Consider the following 18,253-nt stretch of genomic DNA (forward strand, 5'->3'; position numbering starts at 1 on the left):
TTGTTTTATTTTATTGTAGTAAGTTTTAAAATTTTAATTCTCGTAAACAAGTCAGATTCAGAATTTAAAGTACAAATAACAATTTGTGGCCGATGGTATTTTTAGAACATACCTCGCCAGACGCCTTATATGGTCCACATTGGTGACCCCTGATCTAGTGTCCAGCATCACCCCCTGGGTGCCCTTCTGGTGAGATGTGCCCGGAACACCTCAAGAGGGAGGCGTCCGGGAGGCATCTGAATCATCTGGCTCCTCTCAATGCGGAGGAGGAGCGGCTCTACTCTGAGCTACTGCCAGATGACCAAGTTAAGGAAGAGCCTGGGTATACTGCAGAAGAAACTTTTTTTCGGCCGGTTGTATCCGGCATTTTGTTCTTACGGTCATGCTCGTTAACATAGGTGATGTTAGGAACGTAGATCAACCAGTAAATCGAGAGCTTCACCTTTTGACTTAGCTCGTTCTTTACCACAACTGACTGATATAAAGTCCACATCACTGCAGAGCTGAGCTATCAATCCCATGTTCCATTCTTCCCTCACTCATGAACAAGACCCCAAGATAATCGAACTCCTCCACTTCAGACAAGATCTTATCTTTGACCTGGAGTGGGCACACTGCGCTTTTCCGACTGAGGACCGTAGTCTCAGATTTGGAGATGGTGATTCTCATCCCACCCGCTTCACATTTGGCTATGTACAACTCCAATAAGAGTTGAAAATTACAGGTAAATGAAGCCAACAGAACCACATCATCTGCAAAAAGCAGGAATGCAATACTGAGGCCACCGAACTGGACCACATCTACACCTTGGCTGTGCCTAGACCATAAAAGTTCTGAATAGAATCAGAGACAAAGGGAAGCCTTGGTGGAGTCCAAAAAACTTGCTGCCAGAAATGAGGATCAAACTCTGACACCTGTCGTACAGGGGCCGAACAGCCCATGTCATGGGGTTCGGTACCCCATACTCCCAAAGCACAGACGGGACTCCCCAAAGGACCAGGTCGAACCCCTTCTCAAAATCAACAAAACACATGTAGACTGGTTGGGCGAACTCCCATGCAACTTTAAGGAACAGATTACGCTATTTATATGTAAAATGCGTTTCTTCTTACGAAAGTGTCACTTTACGAAACAACTTTCGGAACAGATTAATTTTGTAAGTTGAGTCACCATTGTATTCTCCCCAACGATTCACAACACCCCGAGTTGAGGTCAGCAGCGCCTCATCCTTACTATACACAGTGTTGACGGTGGTCTGCTTCCCCCTCCTGAGACGCCAGATGGTGGACCAGGATTTCCCCTCAGCCATCTGGAAGTCTCTCTCCATAGCCTCTCCGAACTTCTCCCGTGCCCTGGTTTTTGCCTCAGCGACCAACGAAGCTCCATTCTGCTTCTCCAACCGGTACCCATCAGCTGCCTCGGGAGTCACACTTGACAAATACACCCGATAGGACTTCTTCAGCTTGACCGGGTTCACTGTTGGTGTCCACCAACGTGATAGGGACCGTCCACCTTATGGCCACAGCTCCGATAGGCCGCCTCAGCAATGGAGGCACAGAACATAGTCCACTCAGACTCAATGTCCCCTGCCTCCCCTGGAACATGAGCAAAGTTTTGTCGGAGTTGTGAGTTGAAACTCCTTCTAACGAGATTCTGGCAGCTGTTCCCAGCAGACCCCCATCATACATTTGGGCCTGCCACGTTAGACCTGCATGTTCCCCCACCATAGGAGCCATCTTCCCACCAGGTGGTAATTAGTTGACCGCTCCGCCCCTCTCTTCACCTGAGTATCCAAGACATGCGGCTGTAAGTCTGATGAGATGATCCCAAAGTCAATCACCGAACTGTGACATAAGGTGTCCTAGTGCCAAGTGCACGTGTGGACACACTTATGCTTGAAAGTTTTTTATGGATAATCCATGATGAGCACAGAAGTCCAATAACAAAACACTTCCTTTCTGATCGGGGAGGGCGAGGCATTCTTCCCAATTACGCCCGTCTACGTCTCACTGTCATTGCCTACGTGAGCATTAAAGTCCACTAGCAGAACGATGGAGTCCCAAATGGGAGTGCTATCTACCACCCACTCTTAGGACTCCAAAAAGGATGTATATTCTAAACTGCTGTTTGGTGCTTAGGCACAAACTACAGTCAGGACACTTCCCCCCCACCCAAAGGCGGAGGCAGGTTACTCTCTCGTCCACTGGGGTGAAGCCCAAAGAACAAGCACCGATAAAAGTGATCTGCAACCGTTACAGTTACAAATCTTGTGAAAATGATTCCAAAGTGTTTGCAGTCATGTTCCCAGACAGTGACATTGCTAAAAACTACCACTGTGGGGAAAGGAAGACTTAGTACCTGGCTACATTTAGCATCGCTGCCCACTTTTCATCTCTACTGCCTCAAAGCCAAAAAAGCCAGAATAGAGACTGTCATATCAACGCTTATTGATGAGGCTGACAGGCTGTGTGAGGAGGCAGAAGAAAAGAGGAATCTGAGATTTATCACCGAGGCCAATGGACTCAGAGGCAGAGCAAAGAACAAGAGAGACACTTTTGCACCTCTGCAGGAACAAATAGAGGAGGCACTGAGTAGACTCAAGGAGCTAGAGTAGGGGTGCTGAAACAGACATCAGTAGAAGACATTTGTGTATATATAGTTGCAATTGTAATTAGAATCTGTTTTTCTGTATACTGTTATGTGAAGACGTTGACAATGGTCATATCAATGAGAACTACCACAAGGGGCGACAGGTGATCACTGTCACAGGTACTGAGATACTGGAACATTTGATGAACCAAGAACAGTTGATGGCACCATTGTGTGAGTCTTTTTTCCTTACTCTTGATTTCCCACGATGGCCCTAAATTTTTCGTGTCGGCCCTAAATTTTTCGTGTCAGCCCCTAAGAATGCCCCTAAAAAGCCCTTAAATTTTTTTGGTCAGACTGAGTATGAACCCTGGAATGGCTCAAAAAATACAAAATTTAAGGTTTTGGAGTGGCCAAGTCAAAGTCCGAATTTAAATCCAATTGACATGCTGAGGTATGACCTTAAACGGGCAGTTCATACTAGAAAAGAGTCGAGTTGAAACCATTCTGCAGAGAAGAGTGGGACAAAATTATTCCAGTGACTCCACACCAATTATAGCAAACGCTTGATTTCAATTGTTGCTGCCAATGGTGGCACAACCCGTTATTAGATTCAGTGGGCAATTTTGTCACACCGCGTCAGAAACGTTTGGATATTTTTTTTTATGCCTTAAAAAATTGAATTGTCATTTGAAAACTTTGTATTTCAATAGGTTGCCTGAGTGATATTAAACATGATTTGAAACCTTTGTGTGTTATAGATATGCAAAAAACAACAACAACCCAGAAATCAGGAGGGCGGCAAATAATTTTTCATGACACTAGAAGTCTTGCATCATAGGTGTCTCACGGCCATGTCTTGTCTTGTCCTTCAACTAGGAGCCGTTTGTCATGGGTGATCCTAGCAGGGCTTTTAAGCTCCCAACAACCTAGCTCCTAGAATCATTGGGACATAAAAATCGCTGCATCACGTTAAGGTGGCGCTTTCCAGGAGGGTCGGGGGTGTTTCAGATCAAAAGATGAATATGAAAGTTCAGAATTCCAGCTTTTATATAATGGTATGAACTAGGCTTTAGACGATCAGGATTTTTAGGGTCGATCGAGTTCAAAAGAATGATAACCAATCATTGATTAAATCTCAAGGTGGAGCAATGACTATTTAAATCACCTGTTCATTTACTGCATATACTTGTGTATTTAATTGTTCAATCAATATAGATTTACGATAAATGTATCTTTGCTAGTCAGGCATAGTGACAGAACCCATGGAGTAGATGGGAAGAGAAATGGAGTAGGGGTTCCTTTAAAGGAAGAGATGGCAAAGAATGTCTTGGAGGTGAAGCGTGTCAGAGCGAGTGATGAGGCTGAAATTTGAAACGAGGGTATTATGTAAAATGTGATTAGGGACTATGCCCCACAGGTAGGATGTGACCTAGAGGTGAAAGAGAAATTCTGGAAGGAATTCGAAGTAGTTCTGAGCATCCTACACAGAGAGAGCGTTGTGATTGGTGCAGATTGTAATGGACATCTTGCTGAAGGAAACAGGGGCAATGAAGAAGTGGTGGGTAAATAGGCCATTCAGGAAAGGAACTTTGAGGGACAGATGGTCGTGAACTTTGCAAAAAGGATGGAAATAGCAGTGGTGAACATTTATTTCCAAAAAAGGCAGGTGGATTATATTTTGTGCAGACGATGTACTCTGAAAGAGGTTACTGACTGTAAAGTAGTGGTAGGGGAGAGAGTAGCTCGGCAGCATAGGATGGTGGTGGGTAGGAAGATTAAGATGGCAAAGGTAGAGCAGAGAACCATCTGGTGTAAATTGAGAAAGGAAGAATATTTTGTGGCCATACTGAAAGAGGTGTATGGAAGTAAATATGTGCCACCAGGATTTGAATTAAAAATGCCACTGAAAATTTCATGTTGTAAAATGCACATTATTTCAAAGTGATCACATTTTCAATCGCTGTATTTCAGTAACTTTTCAACGTTAACCATATAAAAAAATTCAACCTTTAAAATTCAAATGCAATATTTTCAGTCTCCTAAGATTAAACTAACTCAAATTCGCTGCCTGAAATTCAACTTGCTACTGTTCGCTGTCTGAAATTCACTGTCTAAATTCAGTTAAAGGCAGGGTTCCTTCAGGTCAGAACCAAAGACCCAGCCAATCCAATTACACTTTCTTAGTCACGTGATACTACACACACTTTGTTTTGATGAGTGCATCTTTGCATCTTGTGGAATGGCCTGCATATTTCTTCTCTCGAAGTCTTTGAACAGTAGATTGTGATACCTTCACTCCTGCCCTGTGGAAGTTTGCAGTGATGTCACTGCTTGTTCTCCATGGGTGAGATTGCTGTAGTAATTATTCTGTTTAGGAATGACTGAAGATGGAATACAGCAACATCCACACAAAATCAAAATTGCTGCAAAAACAGCGATTGATACTAAAATTTAGAACATCATAGTTTTGTATTTTAGAAAGGACTCCATCCAAGAGTCCCACATGGATGGTGTCAAAACCAGAATGTTCCTTGATTTTACCATGAAGGGTTCGGAGTCCCTCTATGGCTTTGGTGAGACTGCCATCCACTGCTGTGTTGTTGGGAATGAATCTGCAACGTTGCTCTCCAAAATAAGGCACAGACTCCTCTTCTCTCAGCCAACAACATGTCAACAGCCATCCTGTTTTGGAATGCCATAAGTGATGTAGCCGATAGCTGTTCATGCACAGCTTCAAAGCCGCTCTATGTCCAATTGCCCAATTTATGTACGTTGTAGTGGAAGTCGTTGATTGTCTACGTTCTTGTTGATGGTACACCACCAATTATGAAAGATTTGAATCCAGTTGCTACTTGGTCAAACCACGCAATCTTTCGATGAAGCTTTTGCTGCTTGTTCCACCATAAGAAGCCAATTGTTATTCTGTCCTGAAATGCTTGTTGTTACATGAAAAACCACTCATCAACCTTTGGCTTTTGGATCATACTTTTTTTCAATGTTGCTGTAGGAGAAAGGGTGCTAGCTGTTACCTCTGTAATTTCGCAAAGCATCAAAGCGATGTGTGGATTACGGGAGATGTAGGCCCAGAGGAAGTTTTAAAGGGACTTTGGTGGTGTTCAAAATGATTTGCAGGCCTTCCTTAGTTTGGTATAGCTGTAAAGTCTATTGGTGGTGTCTTAACGAATTCAGATGTGATCCAAGACGGTGTCCACTCATTATTTTCGTCAACCACCAGAGTCTCCCATCCCATGTGCATCAGATTATTCATTATATACCACTTATTTTGCCTGTAAGCATTGCTCCTTGTTCCCCTCTGTTGGAATTGACCATGGGATGATTGGAGTACTGATTGAGTTTACCGGTACACACACAGTTGCGCCAAAATAAAAATTTGGATCATCACATGCATAAAAACCCAACTGTGGATTATTTTGTTTTAGGAGTATCAGAGGTTTTCCATTGCAAGACAACAACATTCTGACACCCCAAGGATACATTATAAATCGGAAGAATGTTACTATGGTTACGACAACACCACCGCATCCCATTTTGGGACCTAACCACTTTAGGTAGGCATTTCATCCAGGTGGCCCTATAGGTTTAGTGTCTTTAAATTTCTTCACTGGCCATCAGCTATTTTGAGATAATATAAATCTCCACCCAGCTTGTTCACCAGTCTTTAGCTCATCTTCCCAATCGGTTCTTGGACTGAAATTACCTTTTTACAATGTACCAAATGAATCCAAGTTACTCTTTCTATTTTTACTACTGTGGGTGTTTTCAGGAAAACTTGAAATGGACCTTTCCACTTTGGCGAGTACCCATGCTTCTTCTTTATGCTTCTCACCAAGATCCAGTCTCCTGGTTCCACCAAAGTGGTGTCCTGCTGAGAAACAATGGTCTTCACTAGAGGGTGTTTGCATTTATCAAACATTTTTCGCATGTAATCGGGAAGATTACTTTCGTCTATTTCCCATTGGTTTTTAAATTGTGGCACTCTAAATGGTCGCCCAAACAATGTCTCATATGGTGTTAATCCGTCAATAATTGTTATATTAATATATAATTTCACTCACACAGGTCAAATAGTGGAGCACAGAGTCGAAAGCAAACGCGATGAAACAGAATATAGGTATTATGCTGCACAACAGAAGTGACGTCAGCCCCAATTGTGGCTTTTTAAATCCAGGTTAACTTTTTTCTCATGTTTATTAAATATCTATTCTTAAAAATATTTCTTGAGCTCTATGCTGTTTTAATTGTACTTTTTTTCAGTTTTAAATATTCACAAGATATTTTCCCGTTTTCAAAAACTTTTAATCATTTAAAGCATTGTTGTCATGTGTATGAAATGTGCTACATAAATGTTTGCTTTTCTTTTGCTTTGCTTATTTTGAATGTCACAGCTCTACTTTTTAGTAAGCAGTTGTGCTCATTTGATTACCCTATGCAGTATTTGTAAGACAGGTAAAAATTTTTAAAGAAAGCATGAAAGGCCAGAAGAAACATTTTAATGCAATTCAAATTCAACTGTCAAGCATTTCAGAAACACATGATCATTAAACGAGTCAATGAATGGTTGTTGTTAAGTCATCCCTTGTATTAAAAAAACAATTTCACAAATTCTGCCAGGGTGTGTAAACTTATGAGCAAAAGTGTACATGTAAGCAGTCATACGTACCAGTCACCTGGAGGTGGCGGTGGGATATTAGAACAGTTTACACCCTTTTCATAACCTCTAGGTGACGACGGCAGATTGGAATGAAAGTCTGCAGCTTTTTTTTTTTAATCATCTCTAGATGGTGCCCTACATTAATAAATGAGTTTTTCCCTTCATACCTGTGTAAAATGCACAGTAGTGACTTTTGACAATTTGTAAATTGAAAATTAAGATATAGTTTTTCCTTCTCCACAATGTACGCGTTAAATGTTTGTGTAAACTCCCATATAGCTCCCTTGACCAAGCATTATTTTGGTCCAGTCTTCCTCACGCAGGACCAGTACTGCTTTTTTCCCCCGTATTTTAAGTTGACTTAATAGCCAGACCCTCCAGTACTCAGGAATAGATTTCCTTTGAGATTGAGGGTTTTGCCCTCTTTCCCTTATTAAAAGATGGACCACCGCCTCAGTCTCTCAAAGCAGTGGTACTTTCCTGGACTTCCATACTGTCTTGTTTAATTCTGTTTCGTTGCCCTGCCTACTTTCTCTGCAGTGCTCGATCGTGCAATTTGACATAGTATGAACTTTTTTGTTTGTTTTCTTAGGCCACTGTTTTGGAGGAGATGCCTCCTTTCCCAGAGCGGGAGTCTTCTATCTTGGCTAAGCTGAAAAAAAAGAAGGGGCCTGGTGCAGTGTCAGTTACTGACCTAGAAGACAGCAAACGAGAGGGCGGGGAGCTGAACGGAGGTGGTGAACGGGGCCCAGACACATCAGCCATGGCTGCCTCCAATGCTGTAAGTACAGTAGACGATCTGCTGTTCAGCCAGGTTTTGTGCATGAGCAGTCAAACAATAGTAATAATAAAATCATAATGGCTCTCATGGGTTGTTTTTTTCCTGCCAGTCCACCCCATCACCATCAGCAGACCTCCTTGGGATTCGATCAGGACCTCCTGTTGGCTCTGCTCCAACTAGTGCTGGCAGCCTGTTGGTAGATGTGTTCTCTGAAGCAGGGCCCACAGCACCCTCTGCTGCAGTTAATGATGAAGGCTTCCTCAGGTAAAGGCTATCCTAATGAGCAGATCTGGAATCCGTTTGTCCCTGTCAGCCAAAGTCCAGTTGGAGCTGCTTCAGAGCCACTTTATTTCTTTTTTAATAACCTTATGGAGCAAATGTCAACATGAAAGGATAAATCTTTTCTAGTTTGGTATTTCCTTTCTGTGTTGACATGTCCCTAAGAAACAAGGTTATGGATAGTAGATTACTTTTTATGGGTGCGTTCTATTTCCTGTTCTGGTTCTGACAAAGGATGGAACACGAATGATCTTTCAAACAATACCTCCTTTTCTCTGACTACTCAATTTCTAACTCTTAGAAATGTTATTCGCCAGAATTAAAACTCCGATGTTGATTACAAATCAGGTATTTGGGTTACATCGGGTTTTAATTGTAAACTAAATGAAAGCAGGTGTAACCTTATTACTGAAGGAATTTAAAAGCTACGTTAAAACTGTAGCTCACAAACTAGGCAAGGAAAGAGAAACTTTGGACCAAAGAAATTATGCTGTTGTTAATGTTATTGATTTTGGTGTTTGTTGTATGTTTGCGTTAAGACTGCTTTTCAATATGTTGTGAATTTGTCTGGTTAGACACTTTTGTTGTACTCTATTTGTCTTACGGACCTGCCAACCTAGAGGAAAGTATGTTTTGAAATTTTAGAGTTATTGCAGTCTCCCATCTTCACAATCATCTTAAAACAGGGTTTCTGCGCATATATGCAATATCCATCTGTCTATTTTCTGCACTGCTCATTTCACTACAGTCGCAGGTATGCTTGAGCCTATTCTAGCTAACTGTCGGCAGGATGCGGGGTACGCAAGGGTCGTGGGGAGTGTTGGAGCCTATCCCAGCTCTCAATGGGCAGGAGGCAGGGTAGACCCTGAACTGGTTACCAGCCGAGAACATGGAGACAAACAGCGTACTCACAATCACACACAGCGGAAATTTAGAGTCTCCAATTAATGTGGTATGATTTTGGGATGTGGGAGGAAACCAGAGTGCCCGGACAAAACCCACACAGGCACGGGAAGAACATGCAAAATTCACACAGGCAGGGCCGGGATCAAACCTGGGTCCTCAGAACTGTGAGGCCAACACGTTACCAGCTGATTCACCGTCCTGCCCACTCACATTCATACCTATGGAAAATTTTGTCTTATGTTAAGCTACCATTCGTGTTTTTGGGATGTGGAAGACAACTGAAGCAGGACAGAATATGACTCCATTTCTCTGTATGGAAAATGGACACTATTCAAAGTAAAAAAAATTGTTTCCAAGACTGTTAAAACAATTATATGTGGAAATATATTGGTGTATATAATGTATACATACTTTTTTAGGCGTTTTGATGTGTATTTAGATATGTCTGAGGGCACACAGAATTATAACATCTTATCAGCTTATCGAGCTATCTGCCGCACACGAGATGTGTATCTTCTGGCAGGATAGCCAAAGTAGAAACAAAAGCTGCCCAGTAACACAAGGTTTTTATATGTATGGGTCCATGGTAAAACCCTAAACCACTCATCAACAGATAGGGGTTTGTTTATTATACCTCTCTTCTCTGTGATAAATATTTTCCGAGTGGGTTGTGCTAACAGATGGCACTACTGTTAGTGTGGGTATGGGGTATTTTTGAACGATTTCCCAGATCAAAATAACCAAGAACAACTATAACACCAATAATGAGAATCCCGGAGATTCCCTCTTTCACTCTCTTGGTCCGAAAAGCAATCGGACCATCTGTAGGAATCATGGTTAACAATAAACAATAAAATAAAAGTGCAATTAAGAGTCTGTAGCAGGGCAAACCATAGAACAATGAAAGCACTTAGTTCCTTTTCCTTCCAAGCGGATGGCTTTGGCGGTAAAAGCAGTCACCTTGTGGGGGCCAAACCAATGGGTTCTGACCACTTATGAGAGAGTCGTTTAAGGTTGACAGATGACCACTCAAGAAGATCAAGTTCAGGAGGTGGTTTTGGAAGAGTGTCCTGGATCTGCGAAGGGAAATTAGAAGCGAAAGAATGCAGTTGTGTCCAAAACAGTTTATGGGAAAACTTGGGAAACACAGCGCCTTCCTCCAGCGGTTGGAGTGAGGAGGAAGGGCCAGTCATCAGACAACCTGTAAGGAGAGAAACCAATAGAGCGAGACACAATTTGTGTCACAGACAGAGCAAGGGGAAGAGCCTGAACCCAGTTCATGCCGGAAGACCTACATATTTTAGCCAGTTTTCCTTCAACGTGCGATTCATACATTCAACCGAACCTTGATTGGCGGGGTGATAAACACAACCAAACTTGGGAGTTAACCCTAACCACTTCTCTACAGTAGCTAGGTGTGTGGATGTCAAACGTGTACCTTTGTCTGAGCAGATGAGAGCGGGGAAACCGTGCATTGGAATGCAGTGGTTCACCAAAGCTTTCATTACCGACATGGCGTCTTTACGAGCGCAGGGGTAGGCTTCAGGCCATCCAGAAAAGGTGTCAACAAAAACAAGAATGTAGCGTTTACCTTGAGCAGGAGTGATCATGTCTGTGAAATCCATGACCAGTTCAGCACCGGGCCAGGTGGCTGGGTCAAATGAACCTGGCAACAGTCTTAAGTGTGGGGCGAACATTGTGTCGCTGTCAAATATTATAGTCATGACAGCGGGCGTGACACAAGTCAGACATTTTAGAATGCCACCACGTGCAGGTTGGTTAGCATGGCTCTGGGGCCAATATGAGCCATAGAGTGAGTTTTGGTCAAAATATCTTTTGTTCAGGTGAGGCGTTGTGCTGTATTTTAACCAATTCACTAAGAGACTGAGGCTCGAGCAGGTCAGGAGAGGATCTTTCAGATAATTGGACAAGCATCTGTGGGACATAGCCCGCAGCCTGCTTGGCAGCCAAGTCGGCAGCATTATTGCCGAGGGCTGTGGTTGAAGTGGATTTGGAGTGCCCAGGGACCTTGACGATAGCCACCGCCGAAGGTTTGGCCAAGGCTTTGTCTAATCATTGGATCAGTGTCAAATGAGCAAAAGGGGTATCTTTGGCTGTTTTTAAAGAGTGCGAGCCCTTCTGGTGCCTGGGCTGAGGGAACAGATGTTAGTACGGAAGAGAAAACAGTTAAAAATTCACCTGGGCACATAGAGACAGACAACAGTTGCACTCACAATCACACCTAGGGGCAACCTTGAGTGTCCAACTAATGTTGCGTGTTTTTGGGATGTGGGAGGAAACCCACACAGGCACGGGGGAGAACATGCAAACTCCACACAAGCAAGGATTGAACCCGGGAACTGTGAGGCCAACGGTTTACCAGCTGCGCCACCGTGCTGTTATAATATATAATAATAATAATATAATAGTCGGGTTATTTCCGATGCGAGAGGATGCTACGCATCAAACCAACAAGACCGTTTTCACCAACCACCCTCCTTCGCGTCAGTTGGTCCCAATCGCGAATTTTACCCAAATTGTGCTTTTGCCATTATTTTAATGCACGCTTCCTTTCTTTATCTTGTTTCTTTTTGTCAACATTAGGCATCATTTGCCACTCAATTTCAATGTACATTTCATCTTTAGTTGGATTATATTCAGCACATTCATGATCAAATTCACCATCCATGATTATTTATTGAATTTTGTGGTTACTCTTCTTCGACTAAACCCAACCGAATTCCTATCGTGCAAAAATTAGCTTATATTATTCGTTTTTTTTCATACGCCACCTTGGGACGTCACAGGCTCAAACCGACGGCAAACCCTTTGTTTTTAAGGGATCCTATCCCCCTTAGGTGTAACAGGTAAACCTCACAGTGCAATTGTACGTCTACAATATAAGTCAGCTACGACGGGATATACAACTTCTCTTTATCTCTTATTCTCAATAACTCATATGAGGCATGAACAATCTGATACCAATGACTTTTCAAATTTAGGCAATTCAATATTCAGAATTCGACAGTAAACAGGCTTCTACTTACCTTTGGTTTTGGTTGCGACCTGAAGAAGTCAGAAGTCCAGACAACCACCCTCGGCTTATCCGTCCGTATAACACTCCTGTGTTTCTCATATGTCTCTCTTTATCTCATCTGTCGACGGCCAACTCTCGTCTACCTCCCTCGGCTTACGGTCGGGGTCACCAAATTGTAGGGACTTGAGAGTTTGGACCCAACACCTGTTCATGAATCGAGGAAGATATGACCAATGATTAGACGAGTAAATGGATTTATTACAAAGGAATGTGCAATACAGACGTCCGGGTCTTATCTATGTATCTGTCGAACACGAGATGTCTTCTGGCAGGATAGCCAAAGAAGAAGACAAGTTCTGCCCGGTAACACAAGGTTTTTATATGTATCGGTCCATGGTCCACAATCTTAGTAAAACAAAATTCCGGAAATCTCAATGTATGATTATTAATCATGTATCATTATGTATTATACAGTATATAAAGTATTTGTATGTTACTGCTGTAAATAAGCATTTGATCACCTTTGATTTTTAGATGTCTGTCATAGTGGACATGTACCCAAGATGAATATTTCAGACCCATCTATGATTTCAGAGTGGGAGAACTTGCAAAATCGCAGGCTGTTCAAATACTTAGTTTCCTCACTGTGAAGTAATATTTTATTTTGTGGACTTGATTCCAAGCATACAGTTGTCACCGTGGACGTACAGTGAGGAAAATAAGTTATATTGCAAGTTCTCCCACTTAGAAATCATCGAGGGGTCTGAAATGTTCATCATTGGTGCATGTCCACTGTGAGAGAGATAATCTAAAAAGAAAAATCAAGAAATCACAATGTATGATTTTTTATTTTTTTTTTCTTTTTAATGATTTGTGTGATACAGCTGCAAATAAGTATTTGACCACCTGAGAAAACCAATGTTATTTGGTACAGTAGGCTTTGTTTGCAATTACAGAGGTCAAATGTTTCCTGTAGTTGTTCACCAAGTTTGCACACACTGCAGGAGGGATTTTGGCTCACTCGTCCACACAGATCTTCTCTAGGTGAGACAGCTTTCTGGGCTGTCGCTGAGAAACACGGAGTTTCAGCTCCCTCCAAAGATTTTCTATTGGGTTTAGGTCTGGAGACTGGCTAGGCCACGGCAGAACTTTGATATGCTTCTTACGGGGCCACTCCTTGATTTTCCTCGCTGTGTGCTTTGTGTCATTGTCATGCTGAAAGCCCCAGCCACAACCCATCTTCAATGCTCTGACTCAGGGAAAGAGGTTATTCCCCAAAATCTCACAATACATGGCCGTGGTCAATCTCTCCTTATTACAGTGTAGTCGTCCTGTCCCATGTGCAGCAAAACACCCCCAAAGCATGATGGTACCACCCCCATACTTTACAGTGGGGATGGTGTTCTTGGGATGGACCTCATCATTTGTCTTCCTCCAACCACGGTTAGTGCAATTATGATGAAAAAGTTCCATTTTGGTCTCATCTTACCACAAAACTTTCTCCCATGACTCCTCTGTATCATCCATATGGTCATTGACAAATTTAAGACAGGTCTTGACATGTGCTGGTTTAAACAGGGGAACCTTCCATGCCATGCATCATTTCAAACCACAATGTCTTAATGTATTACCAACTGTCACCTTGGAAACGTTGGTCCCAGCTCGTTTCAGGTCATTGACCAAGTCCTGTCGTGTAGTGGGCTGATCCCTCACCTTTCTAAGGATCATTGAAACCCCAGAGTCGAAATCTTGCATGGGGCTCCACTCAGATTGAGATTAACCGTCATTTTTAGCTTTTTCCATTTTCTAATGATTGCTCCAACACTGGACCTTTTTTCAAGAAATTGCTTGGCAATTTCTCCGTAGCGTGTGGAGTCTTACTGGTTGTATGGGGGGACAAATGTCTTTATGCAGCTCACGACCTCACATGTGCATGTGATTCAGGATAATACATGGCGTGAGGTTGACTTTTAAAGGTAGACTAACAGGTCTTTGTGGGTCAGAATTCTAGCTGATAGACAGGTGTTCAAATACTTATTTGCAGCTGTATCACATTAATAAATCGTTAAATCATACATTGGGATTTCTGTATTTTTCTTTTCGGATTATGTCTCTCACAGTGGACATGCACCTACGATGAAAATTTAAGACCCCTCCATGATTTCTAAGTGGGAGAACTTGGATTATAGCAGGGTGTTCAAATACTTATTTTCTTCACTGTATACTACATCTTTCCTGAGCTGACTACCGGCCATAATGCGCATCATATTAAAAGGCACACTCCCAGTTGCAGGTGCAATTTCTGTATTTAACGCATAAGGTGCCTCATATTATTGAGTGCAGGCATGGTGGGTTCGCGAGGTAGTGAACAATTGCACCTTTAATTTTGAAAGCAGATCACATTCATTTTCTTTTTCTTACACAACGACCGGTGCAAGCAAGTCACCAATCAATACGCTATCCTCAGTCACGGTGCCACACCAAACCAAAATTATTACACCACAGCAAACAGAACAGCACAACCAGAACGATGAGAGAAGAAGTAAATGACACAAATCATGCGCTTCAAACTCTTATTTACGTACATGTTTAGTGCCACAAACCATGCCGGGAGCCCCTCCAGCCTCCCAGTGACGCTACAACACGCTATCCTAAAACATACGGGAGCATGACTGCAGGTTATTTAAAAAGGCAGGCAGAGCACAAATGAGTTTGTAGTTTTTAGAAGCATTTAATATTGTAAACAGTGAATTCGGTTGTAGTTCATTGAAATATTTAATAATGATGGTACTCATGTTACTTCTTTATTAATCATCATCCACAATTCCATGCCAAGTTTTCCATCAAATACATCAGGGTCGCTCTCGTCATTGTCAGTCTCATTGCCGCGCAGCTGCTTTAGAAATTATGCCAACTTTTGTGAAAGTTCGAACAACAGTGGAGGCATACACGTTAACACAAGAATCCACAATCCATTCACAAATTGCGGCATAACTCACCTGGCGCTGCATCCCAGTCTTAGTAAAGCTGTGTTCGCCATCTGTCATCCATCGCTCCCACGCCACTCGCAACTTCACTTTGAATGCCCTGTTAACACCAATGTCCAGCGGTTTAAGTTTCTTCGTCAAGCCTCCCGGAATAATGGCAAACTCTGAGTTAATTTACTGGTTTTAATTGATAGCTTACAGTTCACATTTTGCTTCGTAAGTGTGTCTCCCCGTTGGTGCCATTTCGGGGGGTCCTTTGCCAAAATGATGTTATTTTGCACGAAGCAAATACTGGTTCTAAATACCTGCTGGTGGGAATGCCTTTAGCATCCGTCTTCTACGCCCACCCTTCCCTCTTGTACATCCACTTGCTGTCCTCAGTCACGTACGCGTTTTCTCTATATAAGCAGCTTGTCTTGCCTCCAGTCAGTTAGGCGGAGCGCTCATCAAAGTCACACAACATTTACAGATTTTGAAACATGGCACACTCATAGGGCACTCCGCATTACAAGGCACATAGTCCATTTTGGAGAAAATTTAAGACTAAGTGCGGCTCATGGTCGTGAAAATGCTAATTAACTGAATAAACAGTGGCTTTGGTTTTTTTCAGTAATGCAGTCCATATTGACTCAATGACTTTCAGGAATACAATTAAGAAAGTGTATTCCACAGACTCAATTCTTAATTGATTTAATTTTGTGAATTCTTACTTGCTCAGTTGATGTATTGCAAGGACTAGTAGAATAACTATTTCAATACAGGGATTAGTAACAGAAGTACCTAATTCCTCAAAAGGTAAAGATGAAGGATGGACCTGATGGATCTGGGGAACATCTCAACTTTGTTAGGTATTTTTGTCAGTGAGGTTGTCCTATTTTCACACAATAGAAGCAGGATGATAATTTTTCAAAACTATCTTCATATATTGTTTTTAGGCGGAATTCTGTCTTTTTAAATTGCATAGATTAAAAAATATATATATATATTTTCTATTTTTCTGCAATATCCCCAACCATAACCCGTGCCAAAATCCACACTTGTTCATTTTCCAATCCGACTTTTGCAAGTGAGATGGAAAGTTTGATACGTGTCTAATTGGTGCAATGTGTTCCTCGTGACCAATGAAAACGCTTGTATACGAGGCAGTTTATGGGGCCATTTGCAAGTGAGCTCGATAGCGGTGCTCGATAGGAAAGACTCCTCTCGTGTTAAAGAAATTTTGTCAAAAATAAGTTCTGATGGGATTAGATTGAACGAGAAATCGTCGATACAGTTGGAAAGAAGGCAGGTACCATTCTGTTAAGCGACTTCATTCACAAATTCCATCGACCTGGTAAAGTATTGTGCACGTGGTGTCAGGATACTATTGACTATGGATCAAGAGGTTTCAGGGCATTGGAACTTCAAGCAAAATGACAAAAACACTTAAATCAACTGGAAGCAAGAAAAACGAACTTTTCCATAGCTGGTACATACGGATGTCAACCCAAGGCCTACAAACCTTATGGACTTCATCCCTTGTTTGCGTCCACTACTATCGGTATTGAGAGGAAAGATCCACCGAAACAACCAACCTCAGTTGGGGACAGGGTAGTCAATAGCGAGGTGAGAGGTCAGAAGCAAATACTTGTAAAAAATGTCTGTATTATTTACTGCTAACGAAACATGACGTTAACAACTGTCAAATTCATGCGCTTCAATCATTTACAAAAACAAAACGTTTATGAATTGATACGAAATACACCCTATAAAAGCACGCTTCCATGCCATGATGTAAATCTGAATTCGATTTAGTTTCACTTCTCGTAATTTACTTAGTTGAATTTGAATTTGTAATTTTTTGGGGTAAACGTTTGCACCTAAATAATGAATGATCATATTGTGCACATTTTGAAAACAGAATAGCATTTATTTATAGATGTACTAGATATATTTCATTCATAATACAATTTATAAAAAACTTACATGTGAAAATAGGTGATCATCCTTTGATCATGCTTACAGCACCCAGCCCCCCGGGTATTTTTCAGTCTATTTTCATTCAGTCAAATCACATACCTGTATATGGGAGATTCAGAAGGAATATTTCAGACATGTTGTATGCATATAATGACTGAACAAATTCAATTCAACTTGGTTGAGGTGGTAGACCAATTTTATATCAACCTAAATGATGGGGATTAGTCTCTTTTCCCCTGCTGCATTGAGTATCCTCACAAGGTACTTAACATCCAGTTAGTGAACCTATGTTATGAGGTGACAGTTTGAAAATGCTTTGAAAACGTTGAAGCTAGTCTTATTCATGTGAAACCCATACATCAGTTATTCCTGGCTGTATACAGGTTCAAGTGATCCACAACTATCCAAATGGCTTCTGTCAGAGTGTATTAGTAGAAGTTAATGTCAATTCTTTTCCCTGGTTGGCAGGCTTGTTTTACTTGTTCTTTTTTAACCTCCTGTGTATGTGACTGTCTTTCATCTTTCTCTCTTTCTTCTTCCCATTTTCCTGCGTGTTTGTGTGTGTCTGTGGGTGTATGTCTTTATGTTGTGGTTTGAATGTATGTCTGTCCTCTGTTCTATACCATGATTGGACTTTGACAGAGATCTGGAACAGCCCACCGAGACCTCTGACTCACTAATGGTGGAGGGTTCTGGTGACTCGGAGTAAGGGCCCTATAGTAAACTACAGACTTACCACAGTTATGCTACATTCATACAGTCATGATGGCGTTGATAAACTATACAGTAGTATTTTTTGGTGTCCCGTAATTTCTCGTGTATAATGCACATTTTTTTACCCCCAAAATTGTCAAAAGTCAATAGTGCACATTGTACATGGGTATAGGAGAAAATTGCAGGGGGAAATGTAATATTTTATCAATGTATGCTCCCATCTAGACGTTATGAAAAACGTGTACACACTCATTCCTACACGCCACCCCTACCTAGTCGTTTTGAAAAAGGTATAGCTTACACTTCCGATACTATGGCTGGTACGT

General features: G+C 41.8%; 1 protein-coding gene across 1 annotated transcript in view; it reads left to right on the forward strand.

Moving 5' to 3' along the window:
• Positions 1-18,253, forward strand: part of ap2a1 (adaptor related protein complex 2 subunit alpha 1) — a 115,193-nt gene that overhangs the window by 53,775 nt on the left and 43,165 nt on the right. Inside the window, exons 13-14 of the mRNA XM_061845086.1 lie at positions 7,857-8,045; positions 8,155-8,309. Of these exons, the coding sequence (XP_061701070.1) occupies positions 7,857-8,045; positions 8,155-8,309 (344 nt within the window). The remainder of the gene's footprint in view (positions 1-7,856; positions 8,046-8,154; positions 8,310-18,253) is intronic.

The sequence above is a fragment of the Syngnathoides biaculeatus genome, chromosome 16, assembly GCF_019802595.1.
Source record: "Syngnathoides biaculeatus isolate LvHL_M chromosome 16, ASM1980259v1, whole genome shotgun sequence".
NCBI classification, from domain to species: Eukaryota; Metazoa; Chordata; class Actinopteri; order Syngnathiformes; family Syngnathidae; genus Syngnathoides; species Syngnathoides biaculeatus.